Below are 22,070 nucleotides of genomic sequence, written 5' to 3'. Positions count from 1 at the left end.
GTTGCAGCTGTGCGTTACTCTATTTGGACTTAAGATATGGAGAGCGGCTAAAGGGGGGCGGAGCCGGCCGAGGTAGAGAATGGCCGCACAACGCTGAAGCTCTAGCTTAACCGACCTCCTATAGGCAACCAACAAAGCAACCCATGCCTATGCTAAAGTACCGATAAAATTCGGCAATGCTACGTGTTCTCTGCACTGAGTCAGTCTAAAGCGTGGATACCGCAAAGTTAAAAGGAACATAAAGCCAGCGGGGACAAACATATGTGGAGCAGCCCACCCTCACCTGGAGCGGTAACAAAACACACCTTTCTAACAACTGATGAAAGTGGAGGTGAGGCCGGGACCCATGTTCGTTCGGGGCGTATACGTGGATGCAGAGGGTAGTGCTGCAGTCGGAGGAAGAGCCTAGTCTGGAGGAGCTCGGTGGGGGGCTGCTGGGCTCCGAGTAGCGGTGTTGCGGTAATTACATAGCAACTTAACCTGCGCTGGGTAAAAGGTTGGGCAAGCCGTCAAGATATAATTGGCTCAAGTGAGGACTGAGTATAACTGCTATACACAATGAATGGCGGCCGCCAATGTTAACCCAGGGAAAGACCGCACCAGGAGCAGGCTGCAGAGAATCCGACCCAGAAGGGATATAGATGACCCAGAGTAGCTGCCCATAAAACGGGTAGGCGACAAGAGAGGTACTGCAATTATCGACATCATTTCTATTACAAACACCGGACTGTAACTGCAGAGCTTAGAAACAAGGGAGCCGCTGCAAGCAGAGGAGAGGATTATCGGGGCACAGTCCGGAGTAAGAAAGACAGTCAATATTATCTGCACAGCACAGAGGATTACCTATAATTAGATCCCTAACGTTGGCCAATTTCTACAACAAAAAGGTCAAGTAGGACTAAAGCTGCAGTGGATCAAGGGAGAGGCCACGGATAACAGCGGAACTCTTAACGGGGAAAAGAGACAAGGTGACCATATTGGGGTCAAGTAACCTCTGCAGGTCCACTGGATATAAAGGTAGACTTTTTTTTTTTTTTTTCCCTTTTTTCTGCTCTTTCTGTTAAAGTTGGGGATTTGTTAATAAGCATAAAGAGGCGTAGAAAGGACTGTGTAAAGAAAAATTAAAATGTGATAACCCTACAAGCAAGCTACAAACTGACAGCATTTTAGTCTGTTATAAAAAGGGGGGGCCTTAAAAAAAAAAAAAAAAAAAAAAAAAAAAAGACACAAGAAGGGGTTAATATTAAAGCTAAAAACCGGCAAAACTCTGTAGGAGGATATAAGTGGAGAATATAAGAGACAGAGTAAAACTTAAGAACTGTTACCCTATGTAAGGTCCCCTATAGCTAGAATAAAAAGGAAGGAAGGGGAAGGAAAAAAGGAAGGAAAGGAGGAAAAAAAAGGGGAGTGAAAAGAGAAAAAAGTAAAGATGGCCTCCAGAAAACAGAGCTAAACAAGATAAAGGGATTAAAAATAATATATCTAATGCCCCAAAGGTAGACGCCTATTTTAAATCAGGCAGAATCCTCTCTACTGAGTCAATCGCCAGAAACTATGTCACTCACAGGACAAGCTTGTAATACACCTGACCCTAAATCATCCCCCAATAACAAAAGCAGATCTAAAGTTACTACCTACCAAAGAGGATATACAAACCCTTCTAGAAGAAATTAGTCAGGTTAAAACTGCATAAAAAATGAATTTACCATGATTAAAAAAGAAATTGTGGAGGATAGGGAACAGGGTGGCCCAATTAGAAGAAGAAAAAGAAATTAGCCCCAAGCTCCTTTGAATCTTAGTCCCAGCAATGTAACAGCAAGGAAAGGCTATAACTCTTTTACAAAATCAAGTGGAAGGACCTGGAGTAACAGGCAGAGGAGATCAAACCTAAGAATTAGAGGGATACCAGAGAGTGTCTCATATATAAATCTGGAGCAATATTTGTTACAATTTCTTCTCTACACTGACAGGGGACGAAACATATACCGCAAAGACCCTAGAGCGTTGCCACAGAGCAATAAAACCTAGAGTAACTAGCAGTGATTTCCCTAGAGATGTAATAATTAAAATGGCTCACTATAAAGATAAGGAAGCTATTTTACAAGCCGCAAGGAAAACAACATAGTATTAAGTATGAAGGACAATCAATCCAGATATTTACAGATCTCTGCCCAAGGACTTTACAAAAAAGAAGAGAACTTAGATTTTTAACATCGCATCTAAATCAAATGAAATCCCCTATAGGTGGGGTTTTCCTTTTGAATTAAAAGCCACATCAAATGGCAAGACGGCCACTTTACATACTTTGGAGGAGCTTAAAAACCTTCTGCGATACACTGGAGATTAGTACCCCCGGAAAGCAATATAATAAAGGGCCGAGAGAATGGGAGAGAGAATTCCTCACAAAATAAATCTGCTCTTTATGGGACAGTAACTCAACAATGGACCAAAGTTCCTGGAGGAAAAAAACAACTAGAGAAGGAGCAGTTTCCCAAGAGAACATTAACTGTTTACTAATACCCGAATAACCTTTTTTTGTGTACAAGTAAATTATAATCCCCCTAGGGTATATACAAAGATAAGCAACAGGGTTTTAGGTCTTATCAAAGAATCCTATGATTTTAAAATGTTATTTTTAACACAGCACAAATGTTGTTAAAGAGGGGGGGGATTTCCCCCCCCCCCCCCCCCCATGTATTCAATTTTTTTTTTTTTTTTTTTTTTCTCATACCACAAAGGTTGACAAAATGGGGGGTCTCCCCCCCCCCCTTTTTTTTTTTTTTTTTTTTACAAAGGCTTTTTATGAAGTCACATAATATTATAAAGGTATTTTTTTTTTTTTTTTTTTTTTTTTTTTTGTCACATGTTATAAAAGTTTTCACATTGCATATGGGCGTTGTAATATGGTTTTTCTATCACTAATTAATACAAATGTTTTTTTGTGTCACTTGATATTACACTTGTTATTTTAAAGGTTTTGTTTTTACCTCGCATAATGGGCGAGTAATATGGTTAAGGAGGTCACATAGAATTATGTAATAGGTATAGTGATTATTAAAAGGTATAACTCACTAGGGGTATTTATAAGAGTATGCACAAGGCCCCATTTTTTTTTTTTTTTTTTTTTTTTTTTTTTTGTGTCACTTGATATTACACTTGTTATTTTAAAGGTTTTGTTTTTACCTCGCATAATGGGCGAGTAATATGGTTAAGGAGTCACATAGAATTATGTAATAGGTATAGTGATTATTAAAAGGTATAACTCACTAGGGGTATTTATAAGAGTATGCACAAGGCCCCATTTTTTTTTTTTTTTTTTTTTCTCACAATGGTTGCTATGGATAAGAATCCACATATTATTACAAGGTATATCACATATCACAATGGATGTGTTCCTTAAATTATTTTTTTTTTTTTTTTTTTTTTTTGTTGTGCTATGTGATATATAATAGGGGCTGAGGGAGGAGTGAATAACTATAATAATAAAGTAGGTATTAAATCTAGGTACAAATTAAATAACATGATATAGTATAACATTAAAAAGAGTATGGGTTACAGAATGTGTAATTATCATAAATTTTATTTTTTCTAACTGGTTGCCATAGGAGGAATTCCATCGTTTTTGGATTTATTTTCCCCTATTTTTGATGAATAAATGTTGGTTATATGAAGTGTGGTCCCTTTTGTTGGGTTATATGTTTGTTTTTTGTTTTTTTTGTTTTTTTTTTTTTCTTTCCCCCCCACCCCCCAGGCCACATCCACTACACAAAATACAGGGAACAAGGAAACAATAATTAATGTCTAAAAGAATTATACGTTTAATATCCCAGAACGTAAAAGGGCTTAACAGTCCACAGAAAAGAAATATGGCTTTAAATAGTTTTCATAAAGAGAAGGGTGACATCATATTTATTCAAGAATCCCACTTTTCTAGTAACAATACGCCAAATTTTACAAATAGATACTACCCAAAGATATACCAGAGTATTAATCAGAGAAAGAGAAATGGAGTAGGGATAGTGATACATAAAGACATACCCTTTCAACTCATACAAGAGGAAAAGGATGCGGAGGGGAGATTCGTTTGTTTAGTAGGGTTGCTATATAATAGACCAGTAACCTTAGTGAATATATATGCACCAAACAATGGACAGAAGTCATTTTTTAAAAAAATATGTAATCGAATATTAGACCTCCAAAAAGGTACGCTAATCTTAGGCGGCGATTTCAATATCTCATTAGAACCTAAAATAGATTGTTCGAAATCTAGAAGTAACATATCGAAATACATTATTAAAACAACTAAAGCTAACCTTCTATCTTTATCCCTGCTAGATGTCTGGAGGACTCTCCACCCAACTACAAGAGATTTTACCTTTTATTCAGCATCACAAAAATCCTATACACGGATAGATTATTTTTTTATAGATCAGAAGAGTTACATATTGGTTAAAAATGCCAAAATCCATAACATAACCTGGTCGGATCATTCAATGTTATCAATGGATCTGGAGTGGCCAGATAAACCAATAACAACATACCAGTGGAGATTAGATGATAATCTTTTAAAAGATATCCAAATAAAACAAGATATTGAAAAATCCATTGAGACATATTTTAGCACAAATAGTCCAGTAGACACCTCTTCATGTATTTGGTGGGAGGCGCATAAGGCCGTAATAAGAGGGGAATTTATAAAACATAAAGCGAGAATAAACAAGAAATCAAGAGAGTACTATAATAATCTTTTGGACTCTCTTTCTAAGATAGAACATAAACATAAAAAGGACCCCCACAATAGCCAACTAACTGAAAATCTTAAGGAGGCTAGAGAAAAACTGAACAACTATTTAATAAAAGGGGCTCAACGCAGAGCGATACAACTTAAAAAAATATTCTTTAATGGTGGTAATAAGGCCGGAAAACTGTTAGCAAGGGCAATCAAAAAAAGGTCATTACAATCATATATCCTTAGAATAAAAGACAAACAAGGCAATTATAAGGTAGGCAGCCAAGATATAGCTAAGGAATTCCAGACTTATTATCAACAGTTATATAACTTGGTTAATCAAAAGAAATCAGAAAGCTCCGTAGAGGATAAAATAAAATATATAAAAGAGGTAAAAACTCCCGTATTAACAGAAGCTCAAAAAGAGATGCTAGATGAGCCGTTTTCCCCTACAAGAAATAAAGCAGGTAATCCAAAACCTGGTCATAGGGAAAAGCCCTGGGCCGGACGGTTTTAGTACAAACTATTATAAGGCATTTTCTGATTTATTAGCCCCCAAATTATGGGAATTCTTTAATTCTCTTAGCCAAGAATCGGCGTTCTCAAAAGAAATGCTAGAAGCAAGAATAATAGTACTACCAAAGCCGGATAAAGATCCTAGTGAGACTGCAAATTATAGACCGATCTCGCTGTTGAATAATGACATAAAAATCTATGCTAAACTAATATCTAATAGAATAAATAAGTTGCTACCGGAAATTATAAATAAAGATCAGGTCGGGTTTGTGCCAAGAAGAGAAACCAGAGATAATACGATAAAAGCATTACATTTAATAAAATATGCTAAATTACATAAAATACCATCAATAATATTATCTTTAGATGCTGAGAAAGCATTCGACCGGCTAGATTGGTCCTTTTTGCAGTTGGCACTGGAAAAATTCGGTTTTGGGGAAAATATTAGACAACGCATCTCTTATTTATATAAATCTCCTTCTGCCAAAGTGAAAATTAATGGCATACTCTCTGAACCAATTACTATCTCTAACGGTACGAGACAGGGGTGCCCTTTGTCACCCCTGCTATTTGTTTTATCCATGGAAATATTGGCAATAAAAATTTGTATGGACAGTAAGATTAAAGGCATTACGATAAGGGACCAAGAATACAAAGTAACATTATATGCAGAAGATGTACTACTAACATTAACCGAACCGGTAAGGTCTATTATAAATTTAGAACACTTACTCCAAGAGTATGGGATATACTCAAATTTTTCAATCAATAAAAATAAATCGGAAGCACTTAAGATTTCGTTATCAGAAAGGGTATACCAAGAATGTAAAACACATAGTGCATATATCTGGAAAGATACCTCATTAAAATATCTTGGAGTTCAGTTAGCAATAAGTGATAGTAAGCTCTTCTCTGAAAATTACTCTAAACTATTTACAAACCTACAAACAGATTTAAAAAATTGGGCATCAAAGACATTGTCATGGATAGGCCGTATACATACAGTAAAAATGAACATTCTCCCTCGAATCTTATATATATTTCAGACAATTCCTATAAATATTCCATATACATATTGCATAAGCCTTCAAAAAATAATAAATTCATTTATCTGGAAACAAACAAAGCCGAGAATTAAAAGATCAATACTATATAAGGGGAGGAAAGTAGGGGGCATGGGGGTACCAAATATTCAAAATTATTATAGAGCAATAACATTGCAAAGAATTTTAGATTGGCATATTAATGATAAAAATAAAGCATGGATATTGCTAGAAAATAACTTGGTATCCCAACAACCACTGAAAGACTTTATATGGACTGCAGTAGAAAGTAAACCAATAGGGATCAAACAATTTCCAATAATTAACCACACCTTTAATAATTGGATCAAAATAATAAAAGAATCTGTTAATATATCAACAATCCCTTCCCCTCTTCTACCAATAACAACGAATATAGAATTTCAGGGGGGACACATTCCTAGGTATCAGAACCAACAATCACAAGTTGAACTTATACCGTTAATTCAGTTTTTAGAAAATGGTAAACTTAAGCCCCAAAGTGAAATAATGAATTTAGCTAAAGGTAGATACGGTAATTGGTTTAAGTATTTACAACTGCAGAATTTTTTAGAACATCATCCAGAAAGAGCAAAACTAACTGGACAACTAACGAACTTTGAAAAAATCTGTCTCACAGAGGCCCCCATTAAAAGTACTATCTCACTTAGTTACAAATTACTTATGGCTACTGAGGAGGGTACAAAACATGGATATGCACTTAAATGGGAATTGGAAACAGGGATTCAATTAGAAGAAAAAGAATGGTTAAAAATGTATAAAAATACAGCTGGCTCATCTTCATCTTCTAATATACAAGAATTAAATTATAAAATCCTGGCCAGATGGTATTTGACCCCGGCTAGGTTACATAGTATCTACCCAAATGCCTCCAACCAATGTTGGAGGGGATGCGGGAAGGTGGGTAGTATGCGACATATTTGGTGGGATTGCCCTCTGGTTAGAAACATCTGGGAAGAAATGTCGAGGTGTATCCAAAGGATAAGTGGGATAAACGAGTTCCAATTAGATATCTATACAGCTTTACTAAATAAACCTATTAAAGGTATTTGCAAAATAAGAGCTAAATTAATAACTTATATACTAAATGGAACAAAATCTATAATAGCCAGAAATTGGAAAAAAACCTATGTCCCTGAGAAAAAAATAGTCACTGATAGAATCAATGAACTTTTGATACTAGAAGAATATGAATATCTAAAAACTAATAGGGAACATATATTTCAGATGATTAGGTTTTATTGGGAGGAATATATGAACAGACCAGACGTAGGGTAGAGGAAGGTGGCCTGGAGGGGGGGGGAGTTAAGTTTTTTTCTCTTTTTTTTTTTTTTTTTTTTGGGACACACTGAGGTATAAATGTAAGTAGAACAAACCAGCTTTATACCATGTTTAAGAATATATACTACGTTTGTTCAAGTGTATGTGTAAATTTTGTAGGTCATTGTAATGTTGTAACGATTTGTTGAGTATAATAAAAAAATTTAAAAAATAAAAAAAAAAAAAAAAAAAAAAGATATGGAGAGCGGGTGTGGGATAAGATAGCATATTTTATGTGCCCCTACAAATTCCTAAAAACAGTCTACTATGATTTTTTTACGATGCTTTCCTCCTAGATAAAACTTTCTATGAAGACTATGCGGTCTGAAGCTTTAAAGGGACACTGAACCCAATTATTTTCTTTCGTGATTCAGATAGAGCATGCAATTTTAAGCAACTTTCTAATTTACGTCTATAATCAATTTTTCTTCATTCTCTTGCTATCCTTATTTGAAAAAGAAGGCATCTAAGCTAAAGAGCCAGCAAATTTTGGGTTCAGAACCATGGACAGCACTTGTTTATTGGTGCTATCCAATCAGCAAGGACAACCCAGGTTTTTCACCAAAAATAGGCCGGCATCTAATCTTACATTCTTGCTTTTCAAAAAAACATAACAAGAGAATAAAGAAAATTCTATAATATGAGTTAATTAGAAAGTTGCTCAAAATTGCATGCTCTATCTGAATCACGAAAGAAAACATTTGGGTTCAGTGTCCCTTTAAGTTCACAGCTGAGTCTAGGATCTAATGTCTAAGAGGACTGCTACACGTTGTTTGTATTTTCTTTTTCACGTTACCCCATTTTTTCAGCTAAAAGTTTGCATTAAACTAATTTGTTTGTTTTTGCTCTCTTGGGAAGTATTATTGTATACATGTAAGTAATGATTCATAGCATAAACTCATTTTTGTTGTGTACATTACGTCTATTTAAGGCAGTTTTATTGTTTGCCTGTAAGCACAGTGCACTAGTATCTGCTCATTTGTGTTTTGTACTATATTAGGTCTGTTTAGAGCAGTTTTATTATATGCTTGTGAACACTGTTCATTAACACCTGCTCATCAATGTCTTGTGCATTACTATGTCTGTTTAAGGCACTTTTACTGGTATATATGTACCGTTCATTAGCATCTGCTCATGTGTATTGTTCATTATGTCATCTAGAATGGGCTAATAATTATGCTAGCACATCGCTCATATTTGGGTTGTGCAAAGTTCAAACTTCCCATAGTTTAGTAGCAAGCACTGTAGCCAGGGCTGAGGCTTCTATTCCTTGCTAGAGATATAAAGACTATCCTGTAGTATCTAACATAGATGAATATAAGTGGCTTAAAGGGATAGTAAACCCAAAATGTTTCTTTTGCGATTCAGATAGAACATACAATTTTAAACAACTTTGCAATTTACTTCTATTATCAAATTTGTGTCATTCTCTTGTTATCCATTGCTGAAGGAACAGCACTGCACTACTGACAGGAAGCTGAACACATCTAGTTAGCCAATCACAAGAGACAAATGTGTACAGGCACCAATTAGCAGCAACTCCCACTAGTGTAGGATATGTGCATATTCTTTTTCAGCAAGGGATACTGAGAGAACAAAGCACATTGAAAAATAGAAGTGGATTTAAAAGTGTCTTAAAATGACATGCTCTATCTGAATCATGCAACTTAAATTTTGACTTTCCTATCCCTTTAAGAGTAGTGCAGTGTCAGATTTTTACCACTAGATGGTAGTATAGATTGTCCCACTGTTCATAAATGTTTCATATGTTTAGATAGATCAGACAACAAAGTTGATCTTTGCTGGGTATAACAACGAGTGCCCCTTTTTGCCCTATCCCCCCAGTTCCCCCCTTTTTAGTTTGATTTCTATTCTTGATTGTCCATCAAGTGTCATTATTCATGATAGGGGGAGCTCATATTGTACCTAATGTTCAGTTTCTTATAGGGGACTACTACCTATATTAATCTAGAAAACTTGAAATTTGGAACATTTTATGGCCCATAAGTTTATAATATGTCATTGTCAGCTGATATTATTCAATAGATGTTTTTGAAACCGTATACTAAAATGATACGTATACACCAACTTGCTCATAGCTGTACATTGTATTTCATTGTATGTGAGCCTGTTTGTGGCACTCTGTATTAACCTCAATAAAAATATTTTTTTTTTTAAAAAATTAAAACAAAATTATTATTTTTTTACTTTTAATATCAAATATACTTCATTCTCTTGTTATCCTTTGCTGAAGGAACAGCATTGCACTACTGGCAGCTAAGCTAAACACATCTAGTTAGCCAATGACAAAAGACAAATGTGTGCAAGCACCAATTAGCAGCTAGCTCCCACTGTGTGTATTCTTTTTCAACAAGGAATACCAAGAGAACAAAGCACGCTTGATAACAGAAGTGATTTTAAAAGTGTCTTAAAATTGTAAACTGATTCTTGCAAGTTTAATTTTGACTTTCAAATTCCTTTAACCCTTTCCTGCCGATGTAGACAAATTGAAATCACACGATCGCGAGATTTCTATTATTGGATCGGGTCTGGGGGGCGTCCCTATAACCCTAGATCAAATCCAGGAAGCGCAGAAGGCTTCAGGACAGCTGTTGGCTATGACGTTCTATTCCGTCATAACGGCTCTAAAGCCCAGTGTAATTATGACTGAATAGAACGGCAGAACGGCGTCAAAAGGTTAAGTACACCCAATGCCAGCTTACTTCCTTATTTTTCATGCTTATCAGAGGAGGTTATCATTGCAATGAATGCAAACTAAACTAGAACAAAGTGGAATAATGAAGATCTATACATATTATAGTTGTTATTTATTTTGGCAGGCAAGTCACACAAGGTATGAACAGGGCAGTGTTTCTCGCCGCCAATTTTTTTTTTAAAGACATGAAAGCCAAAATTTCACAATCCTGATGGAGAGTGTAAGCGCAGACAAAAAAAAGTTTCAGTTTACTTCCATTATCATAGTTACCTCTTTCTCTTGTTATTTTTTTGTTAGCTCCATTCAATGGTGGCATACATAGGTAGGATGCGGTGCATGCACGTCTTGTATATGTAACAATGTTGCAAACACAGCTGACATATAGTGCTCAAGCTGTGCATAAATTCTATAGGACCGATCACATTGGCAAGGCACTACTGAGAGCTAGCTGAACACACCTGGTGAGCCAAAGACAAGAGGCATTTCTGTGTAGCCACCAATAACCAACTAGTTCTCAGACGAGCATTGCTGCTGATAAGCATATGTACATACACAATTCAAGACAGGATACCAAAATAGCAAACTAAAATTGATAACAGAATAATAGAGTAGTGAATAGAAGAATAGATCACAGAATAGTGAATAATAATACAGGTTCATATTCCCAAATCCAGAATTCCAAAATCCAAATTCTGAAAACCAAACTTTTTAATTAGTATTTTTTTTTAAAAAAAAGTACTGTTTCTGGGGGGCGGAGCCTATAGTTCAAGCGGCAAGACGCATCTGTGTGGAGCTCCTGGCTTCAATCATCTTTTATAGATATTATTTTCAGATATTCCTCAAATATAAAGTATATCTATGCTTTACAACAACTTGCAGAGAAGTGAAGCTCAGAACTACATCAGGATTGCTGACCGCCTATGCTCTTTAGCTGAGCCACAAAGTGGTAGCCATTATCTTTAGGGCCGATCATTTGCGTGACCAGGGCTGCCGCATTATTCCCCCCCCCCCCAGACACTTAACGTTGCCTCAAATCTACAAGAAGGAGAGCTGCACACAAGAAAAGTACGTGAGGGGCTTAATCCACCTTCTACTATATTTACAATCGAATTGAATAGATGGATTCTAGCACCAACTTGATCCTGAGGGTCGTGACCCGCCTGCTCGAGGAGCATCACGCAAAGCTATTATGTGTGCTGTCCGTTGAATGGTACAGTCTGCATGCACTTGCACTTCAGCATGGTAATCGGAGAACTAGAGCCGGAGAAAAAGCGGAAAAAGAAAATGGAGGAGATGGTACTCAAGTTTGCTCTGCAGAAATGGAGGAGCCCTCGCCACACTATCAAGCTCTGATTGCAGATCAGGACATCTATGTCCCTCAGCAAACTATACAATTTGAGCTTTTAGCGGCAGAAGTTGGGAGTGGTGACTCGTTGGAACCCCAGCACTTATTAGTTAGCCTGGACAGTGAAAGTAAAAAGCTTGAATTTCCTGCTGCGCAATCTACAGTGAGGTACACGGAGGCCGTAACACAATGTGTTGGGAAGGATGGTGTCCACTGTGCCGACCTGTTGGGGACTGAGGTAAGCGGCATTGATATGAATGCACCTGCCTCCACATTTGCACAAGATTTTAAGAAACATCCACTAAGGAGAAATTTAGCAGGCATCTCCTCCCGACTCCAGGGAGCGGACATAGTTGAAAACTTATGCTCTTTGATAAAAACTGGCATGGGATGACCATACTGTTTCCTCCAGGGCGCTCCCAATTCTTTGTTATCCCCCCCCCCCCGGATAAGACAATCGTCTGAAAGGATTAACGGAGCACTATCTCCCTTTAAACATTCATTATTTAACCTAATATGTGCCTAGTCAGTTCGTGGAACGTGACTTTTTACATTACAGTGAAGGCTGCTGATTATGAAGACATTGTTTGCTCTATCCTTAGCTGGGTCCACATTTCTATTTGATGTATTGGAAGACTTGTATAAGTTGAGTTTTTTAGGGATGCATGGATGCCAGCTATATAAACAGTTTAGAAGTAAATTGCACCTTGATATAGCGAGAAGTAAACTGCTACTGCATTGAACTGCTAATATGACCCTACTCCTCCTCTTACCTACACTTAGTCTGCCTTTACCCTAATGACGGCAACTCCATTTAAATGTATCATAGCCCATAGATATGAAAATACATGCACTTGTGCTGCGATCCTAAGCTTCCCATATCACTAGCATGCACTACTATCACAAAATGCTACAGGGGCCTACTGTGGCTGGTCTATTTTTTATTGGCTTTTCTATTGCTCACAGTTAATTGTTTTTCATTTCAGAGGCACTACCCTTACTCTTGTAACCCATCCTTAAGTGTACTTATAGTAGGCCATGTTTTGATCTATTACTTTAACTGACTGGGCTTGTGTTCTTCCCCCTGAGTTGTCTATACCCATCTGGTTGCATTGGGCTTGTGTTAGGTTAGGATATAGTTAGCTTATACCTCCCACTGATATGTCAGTATACTGCAGTACCAGCTACATGTTTAATACTTTCGTCTAAGGCTCTTGTCACCCTGCTATTTATTATCTCCATCAGAGGTACCTATCTCCCAGCAGGCTTCTTAACACCTTAATAAGCTCAAAATATAACTTTGACAGCCAACTGATATAGTGCAAGTTAATGTCCACAAGATCTAAATGTGTAAAATGTGCTGATACTATATGTGGATAGTGTCTTATTTAGATTTCTAGAAATGATAGGTCCTAATGAATATCACAATGTTAATATATATATAAAGTCTTAGGCTAATGAGTAGGCATAAAATAAACATGCTGTCAACCTCACTTTATATTGATTCTATGCCATGCTAGCAGAGAATACAGCCAGCCCCCAGAGAGGTGTCCTACTATGCATATTTAAATATTGGATTGTTTGGTAGATATTTTTACATGCCATTTGGGGTATATTACTATTTACTCCTTCTTTAAGAGCCACTTTTATATTATACAGCACCCAATAGGACTAGGCTGATTTTCAAGGTTAATAAGATGGCTCCCCTCAACAATGTATATATTAGCTATAACCAGATGTTATATTTTACTATATTGGAAGGCTCCCTTGGTGCTGCTCTTATTGTTATGTTATATTTATGATGTTTATATTATAGATAGAAAATTATTCAGATGAGATCCAAAAGTGGTCTCCTTAGTTGGTACTTACATCCAATAGCATGTTCTCATAGATGGGAGGTCCAAAAGTGGCCTCATCTATCATTATGGAGGTATATAACATATTTGGTATACCATATTCTTGGTTTGTCCTTTTTCTGGAATGCATATAATCAATTTACAATCCTATGTCTTAAATTGTCTGTATTCCAATATTCTTACTGTGTTATTTTATTATATAATCCTTGTATATCTTATTTTCAACCTCAATAAAAAATAAATTAAAAAAAGTACTGTTTCTGATGGTACTATGTAAACAAAAGTATTAAAAATGATATAAAACTACATTTATGTTGCATGTATAAGCTGTAGTACGACATGTAAATGTTGCCTAAATGGCAAAAAGATATTATTTGTTTACACTTGGTCCCATCCCCTCTCCAAACTGTCCCGTTTTAAAGATACAAATATTCCAAAATACAAACTATTCTGAAATCCAAACCTTTTGCGGTCCCAAGCAGTTTGGATAAAGGGTTTTCTACCTGTACTGGATCACAGAATAGTGAGTAAGAAAAGAATAGTGAACAGAATAAAAGATCACATAGAAGTGAAGAATAATAAAATAATAAACAAAATAATAGATAAAAGCAGAGTGAGAAACGTCACTTAAAATGTCAAGGTCTATCTAAAAAATCACGAGTCTGATTTTGATTTACATGTTCAGTTAAAGGGATACTGAACCCACATTTTTTTCTTTAAAGACTCAGATAGAGCATGCAATTTTAAGCAACTTTTTTTTTTAAACTTTCTAATTTACTCCTATTTTCAATTTTTCTTCATTCTCTTTATTTGAAAAAGCAGGAAAGTAAGCATAGGATACGGCCAATTTTTGGTTCAGGACCCTGGATAGTGCTTGCTGATTGGTGGCTACATTAAGCCACCAATCAGCAAGCACTACACAGGTGCTGAACCAAAGATGGGCTGGCTTGCAAGCTTTTTTCAAATAAAGATACCAAGAGAACGAAGAAAAATAGATAATAGGAGTAAATTAGAAAGTTGCTTAAAATTGCTTGCTCTACCTGAATCATCCCTTTAAGTAGAAATATATATATATATAAATAAACAAACTTGTCATACAGGAGTAGACGCCGTTTTCTGTTTGTTTTTTACGTACGTGTTTTTCTCTTCCTCTGTGCTCTCATATTCCAAGAAGACGATTTGCCGTGGATAATGGCTGCAGAGATCTCCATTTGTATTCTGGATGAGACTGTAACAATAATCTTTACCAAACAACGCCAAGCAGCGCTTCTCAATTACTTCAACCTGAAACACATACAGGGAAAAAAAATCAATAGGGCATTACTAAAGAACAAAATATCCTACAAAACATCAAATTAATTTCTGGCATTATATAGTCATTCTTCCCAGCATAGTTCTTAAAACGGACAGAAAGTCAATGTTAAAAACTTTTAATGAATCAGACTGAGCATGCAATTTCAAACAACTTTCCAATTCACTTCTATCAAATGTGCTTTGTTTTCTTGATATCCTTTGTTAAAGATATAGGGCCCCATTTATGACGCTGCCTCCGAGATTCAGCCTTGTTGCAAACAAACCTGAAACGCTAGTTAAAGGGACAGTCTACTTCACAAATGTTATTGTTTAAAAAGATAGATAATCCATTTATTACCCATTCCCCAGTTTTGCATAACCAACACAGTTATATTAATATACTTTTTACCTCTGTGATTACCTTGTATCTAAGCCTCTGCAAATGATCCCCTTATCTCAGTGCTTTTGACAGAATTGCATTTAAGCCAATCGGTGCTGACTCATAAATAACTCCACAGGAGTGAGCACAATGGTATCTCTATGGCACACATGAACTAGCGCTGTCTAGCTGTGTAAAAACTGTCAAAATGCACTGAGATAAAAGGCGGCCTTCAAGGATTTAGAAATTAGCATATGAGCCTAAATAGGTTTAGCTTGTTTCAACTAAGAATACCAAGAGAACAAAGCAAATCTGATTATAAAAGTAAAATTGGAAAATTGTTTACAATTACATGCCCTATCTGAATCATGAAAGTTTAATTTTGACTAGACTGTTCCTTTAAATAGCTGTGGTGTTAAGACTGCAGCTACTTAAAGGGACAGTCAATACCAGATTTTTTGTTGTTTAAAAAGATAGATAACCCCTTTATTACCCATTCCCCAGTTTTGCATAACCAACACTGTTATAGAAATACACTTTTTACCTCTGTGATTACCTTGTATCTAAGCCTCTGCAAACTGCCCCTTTATTTCAGTTGTTTTGACAGACTTGCATTTTGGCCAATCAGTGCTCACTCCAGGGTAACTTCACATGCATGAGCTCAATGTTATCTATATGAAACACATGAACTAATGCCCTCTAGTGGTCAAAATGCTTTCAGAATAGAGGCAGTCTTCAAGGTCTAAGAAATTAGCATATGAACCTCCTAGGTTTAGCTTTCAACTAAGAATACCAAGAGATCAAAGCAAAATTGGTGATAAAAGTAAATTGGAATGTGGTTTAAAATTACATTCCCTATTTAAATCATGAAAGGTTTTTTTGGACTTGACTGTCCCTTTAACCTCTCCACTACCTAAAGTGTCACGGATTCAAATCATCCTGATCCGGGTTGTGCAAAAATAAATGGGTGCAATAAATGAAGGCTATAGGCTCATAGGAATTCAGGAATATACACATCATAAGCATTCTGTCAGCATTATTTTTAATGTTGCATACATTACTACAAACATTGTTGCCAATACTACTGGCATACATTGCAAAAGCATGAACATTTTACTGTCACTTTACCACTGCAACAAATAAAGGGGGCTTTCAGTCATGAAGTATAAAATACGTCATGCTGAAAGTTCCTTTATTTGCCTGAAGCGTATAACGCCCGGAGCAGAATGCTATTTTTCAATGAGGTGACGTTTCCCCCTCTTAGCCAATAGCCATGCGCCCCAGCTAGCATTCTATTGGCTAAGATCACCTCACTGCAAAATAGTGTTCTGCCGTGGGCGGCCTGGGGTGCTAAGCGTGGCGAACGCTGCAGACAAATAATTGAACTTTCAGCATGAAGTATTTTATACTTCATGACTGAAAGTCCCCTTTACTTGTTGCACTGGTAAATCCTAGCGTTTCAAAAGAATAAATAAATAAAAAATTAAATTAAAATGTTACATAATTTTCCAACAAATATAACAAATATATAACAGTTATGCCATCACCAGGAGAAAAAAACTGTACTAGCTACTTAAACTGATTAGGGAGAAAGAATAAAACAATGAGTTTAAATAATATCTTTTTTTTAGTACAACTAAATACTGCAATATATCTTCATTATTCCTGAAATTTAAAGGGATACACCGAAAAAATAATTCTTGCATGGTTCAGATAGACCATACAATTTTTAAAAGTTTCCCATTTACTTCTATTATCAGATTAAGTCTACAGCATGAAAATCTTGTGATATATATATATATTTTTTTTTCTGGACAAAATAATATTTAGTGTATGACAGGCATGCATAACTAATAAATAAATTAGTCCCATATGAACAGTGATAGATTATAAATATCACTTTGCTTACATGATACACTTATGCATCAGCAACAAGTTTACTCTGGGCAGTGATATATGACGAATGGAAACTTGGGTGTCAATAGGCATCCGATTGCAGTGATTAACATCGTTTTCCGAGAACAATTAGCTGCTGACTTTTGTTATCATGTTTATCATACAGAGGGAGCAACTGCTTGTTAGTCGGCTGAGTATCAAGATTAGCTAAGAGCTGTATATTGAAGTGATATTTGACAGAATTGTGTCCGTCAAAATCTGTATTGCTTGGTACTAACTTAAAGGGACATTCCAGACAAAATTGGAATCCCCACGGGTGCATTTCAGTTTTTATTAAAAGCATTTTTGTAATATACATGTATTAGCAAAAATGCTTCTAATAAAAGCTATAGTCGTTTCAAAAGTGTATTCAAGTATGCACCGTGCACCAGCATTGTAAACACAGCACTTGCTCAGAGAGCCTAAGGTGTTTGTACCATCTGGTAATTACTCAATTTGTAAATTGCTAAACATGGCACAAGCCCTACTAGCTTTTTGAGCAGCTGCCATATTTAAAATGCTGGTGCACTGGGAATATTTAGCTATGCTTCACATGCAGAGAAAAATGTTAACACTAAAAAAGTGATAATTTTTACTAGAAGCATTTTTGCTAATACATGTATATTGCAAATATGTTTCTATACAAACATGTAATTAATCTATGTGCATTTAAAATTTTGACTGGAATGTCCCTTTAATAAACCTGGACAATTTGCAGTTATGCAAGTCTCTGGCCCATTTTTGTCAGATGTAACACCAAAGTAAAAAAAATTAACTTTCATGCTTCGGGTAGAGCAAGCCATCTTAAAACAAATTTTCAATATACTTCTATTACTAGTTTTGCATTCATTTGTTGAAGAGTAAACCTAGGTATGCTCAGTAGCAGAAATGCACTACTAGCCGAACACATCTGGTGAGCCAATGACAAAAGACACATGTATGCAGCCACCAATCACCACCTAGATCCCAATAGTGCCTTGCTGGTCCAAAGCATACCTCTGCATGCTTTTCAACAAAGGATATCAAGAGTACAAAGAAAATGTTATAAGAGAAATAAATTAGAAAGTTGTCTAAAATTGCATGCTCTATCTGAATATGAAAGATAAGGTTTTGAGTTTCATGTTGCTTTAAGGATTATGGACTGTGTGGAACAAAATGTGTGCATAGGCATCGCAAAGACAGACCTATGATTAAGCATTAATTTAGCGCGAAACGCGTCAGGAGTTCTTGCTTTACACGCCATCATCACCATGTTTGCTTTTTAATCTTTGGAAGAAAAGTTGTTTTTTTATTGTTCACCCTTTGAGTACTCATAATCTTTTTTTGTTTTTTAGAAGTCTATATATTGACTGTTAACTCTTGCAGAGAATGACTTACTCCTTTAAGGTTCTTTAACACAGTATCACATAATCTCAGCAGGCAAGTTTTCATAAATGTAGAAAAAGCAATGTTAGCAAAATCCTACACAACATCAGTTAAGGCAAAGTGCCTTTTTGCTTTCACTTCCCTTTGCAGTGACCACAATTTATAATATTTTTTTAAAGGGTATTTTTAAGACTGTAATATAGAAAGCCCAGGATCCAAAATATATTTACCAGTTCTGCTTGGCTAGATCTGCATCACAAATACGGTGCACAAGTGGATTTGGGGTGGAGGGGGTAAATAAAATTAAAGGGACACTCAGGTCAAAATTAAACTTTCATGATTCAGATAGAGCAGTAATTCTAAACAACTTTCCAATTTTCTTCCATTAAAGGGACACTCAAGTCAAAATTAAATTTTCATTATTCAGATAGAACATGGAATTTTAATCAACTTTCCAATTTACTTCCATTAACAAAATGTGCACAGTCTTTTTATATTCACACTTTGAGTCAACAGCTCCTACTGAGCATGTGCAAGAATTCACAGATTATACATATATGCATTTGTGATTGGCTGATAGCTGTCACGTGATGCAGTAGGAGTAGAAAGACATAACTGACATTTTTCAGAAAAAAAATAAAAATTCTACTACTCATTTGAAGTTCAGACTAAGTGCTATTGCATTATGTTGTTATATTGCATTTGTTGATTATACAAATCTACTGTATTTTCTGGTCCTTTCATGGAATACAATAGGGTTATAATATGAGGATGGAAAAAAAAGGCTATAAGATATGTAATACAATTAATTATAACATCAATAACACCAATACAAGAACTATAAAGACACATTTTATTACACATAAATTCTGTCTTTAGCTTTTAAATTACTTCAAAATGCATCCATTTGTTAGCACAAATTCTACAACAGTGAATTCACCACACAGTAAGACACCAACTTTATTATAGTTTGATGTATACACTGTTTTTAGTTGTGTCAATATCACGTTAATTAAATCACAAATCAGATTTATTAAATCACTAACAAACAGATTTTTCAGGACAAAACTTCATTTGTATGAGGATTTCTATATGGGAATATGATATTATCCATATATTGTGACATTTCTATATTAAAAGCATCCAATGATTTCAACCAGTGACTGTAAAGAGCTACAAGGGTGTGCAAAGGTACAAGGATGCAGAGCGTTCCAAAAAAAAAGATGATGGCCCAGATGTGTGACTGCAATCTCTGAATGGGTTACTGTCATTTTTTGCTCAGGACCAACAGTTCTCTCAGGCTACCATGTGGTACTTTAACTATGTGTTTAAGGAGTGTGGGTTAGACATATAGACATGCTGTGTCACTAGTGCTAAAATGATGTGTTCTAACAAATTAGAGCGTGTGATTTTTTTTTACTAAAATGACTCTTTAATTATGGTAACATTTACCCAAGCCTGCAACATGCTCCACAGTGATTGGATTGCTTAGATAAAATACTCATTTACAGCTCTACGTAATTAGTTACAGCAAAAGGAGTGCAATAACATGGATTCTAATATGCTTTTTCAAGGGTGTTTTGATTTGCAAAACCTTGTAACGTGTGCTTACAAAGTGAGTGTGTTATATCAATTTAAAAATGTTTATTCTCCAATACAGTGCTTTGTTACTGAAATATGCTATAAACTCAATTGAAATTAATATTTATGTGATGGGCACTTTTATTGTTTTCAAATTGCTGTACTATACTTTACTGTATATTCTTTATCACATACAGTATAATTTAAAGGGAAATGAAAAACATTTTTTTCTTTCATGATTCAGAAAGATCATGCAATTTTAAACAACTTTCCAATTTACTTCTATTATCTCATTTGCTTCATTCTCTTGATATCCTTTGTTGGAAAAGCATATCTAAATATGCTGAATAGCAGCTGATTGGTGGCTGTACTTAAATGCCTCATGTTATTGGCTTAACCCATGTGCATTGCTATTTCTTCAACAAAGTATACCTAAAGAATGAAGCAGATTAGATAATAGAAGTAAATTGGAAAGTTGTTTGAAATTGTATTCTCAAATAACAAATGTGGGTTTCATATTGAAAACCAGGTTATATGAACAAATGTCCAAGTCTCTTATAGTCTCAGACAAAGAATTTGGACACTTTTTCATATGAAAGTATTTTGTAGTATTACTTTTTTTTTTAAGTTTTCTTTTTTTTTAAGCGGCACCAAGTACACCAGGTAAACTAGTAATGTAAGTAAAACTAATAATGATATATAGGATGAGTGAATGATACATAGGATGAGTGAATCATAACAGAAATAGTATCAATAACAGGTTAGTACGATACTAAGCCAAAAAGAAATGACAGCTTCGTTCCCAGGGGGCAGTGCGGCACCGCCCCATGCACTCAGATTAACCCCAGCCTTTCACCTTGGGGCTGACGTCCTTAGTCCGGTATTGAGCACGGGAGAACTCTTCGAGCAGCTCGGCCACTCCGCAGTCCTCCATGTCACCCACCGGGTCACTCAACATCCATCATCAGGAACACTGAAGCCCCAAGAACCGCCTGACAGGACATCCGCAACACAGCGCCTTGAAAATGACGCCATGACACCTGTCACCGGCGCGCTCAAGTGACGTCATGGATACATTTTTAGCACCATGTTGGTGGTGGCACGTAAGTAAACAAATCTCTGTTGTATAAACAAGAATGCGAAATGTAGTACAGTCTAGACGCACTCAGAAGCAGATCAATATTACAAGCTGTTATTTATGTTTTTGCTTTGTGACACGTCAATAGTCTTTTGGACAACGAGTAGTTTATACCCTAAAGACCAAAAAAATCTAAACAGTTATGCTTTCATTAAAGGGACACAAAACCCAGACTTTTTTTTATTTTATAATTCAGATAGATCATGCAATGTAATTCTATTCTAAATTTTTATTTGCTTGGTATCTTTTGTTGAAAAAAAAGCAGGGATGTAAGCTAAGGAGTGTGCATGTCTGAAGCACTATATGGCAGCACTGTTTTGCAAGAATGTTATCGATTTGTAAGAATAGTAGTTTGCAGTACTATTTTCTTCCATATAGTTTCATATCCCTTTAAACTGGCTTTCATGTTTTTATTTAACCCCTTAATGACCACAATGTACCCTGTATTTCACTGGTCATTAAGGGTTTTTTCAGGACATAATAGCACAAGTCTAGCAAGAACACACTATTAATGCCCTCCCTCTAGCAGGCTTTTTGGAATAGAGCAGTCTCAACGCTGGTGGCAAGACCGCGCTTTAAAACAATCAAATCACAAAAAAAGGCCAGTGACATACAGGTTACGTCGCTGGTCCTTAAGGGGTTAATTTTCACCAAATGCTATATATTGATGTAACAAAGTTGTTGTTGTTAAAATCAAAATTGACAAATTACAGGTATACCTCGCTCATACAGCGGGTTAGGGACCGGTGTTCTAAATTTTGTCTTGCGACTTTTAAAAATTCCGGACCCACGTCACTTCTGATGACGTGACATCA

The 22,070-nt window shown here is 35.8% G+C and overlaps 1 protein-coding gene across 1 annotated transcript in view; it reads right to left on the bottom strand.

The window, feature by feature from the left end:
• MTMR14 (myotubularin related protein 14) overlaps nucleotides 1-21,172 on the bottom strand; it is a 402,308-nt gene extending 381,136 nt beyond the window's left edge. The window contains exons 1-3 of the mRNA XM_053689383.1: nucleotides 20,974-21,172; nucleotides 14,700-14,848; nucleotides 13,578-13,683 (exon numbers count right to left, since the gene is read on the bottom strand). Of these exons, the coding sequence (XP_053545358.1) occupies nucleotides 13,578-13,683; nucleotides 14,700-14,848; nucleotides 20,974-21,075 (357 nt within the window). The 5' untranslated portion in view covers nucleotides 21,076-21,172. The remainder of the gene's footprint in view (nucleotides 1-13,577; nucleotides 13,684-14,699; nucleotides 14,849-20,973) is intronic.
• Nucleotides 21,173-22,070: the final 898 nt, after the last annotated feature.

Source organism: Bombina bombina, chromosome 7 (genome assembly GCF_027579735.1).
Source record: "Bombina bombina isolate aBomBom1 chromosome 7, aBomBom1.pri, whole genome shotgun sequence".
NCBI lineage: Eukaryota > Metazoa > Chordata > Amphibia > Anura > Bombinatoridae > Bombina > Bombina bombina.
The sequence above is the reverse complement of the archived record's forward strand: the minus strand, read 5'-3'. Positions and strand labels throughout refer to the sequence as shown.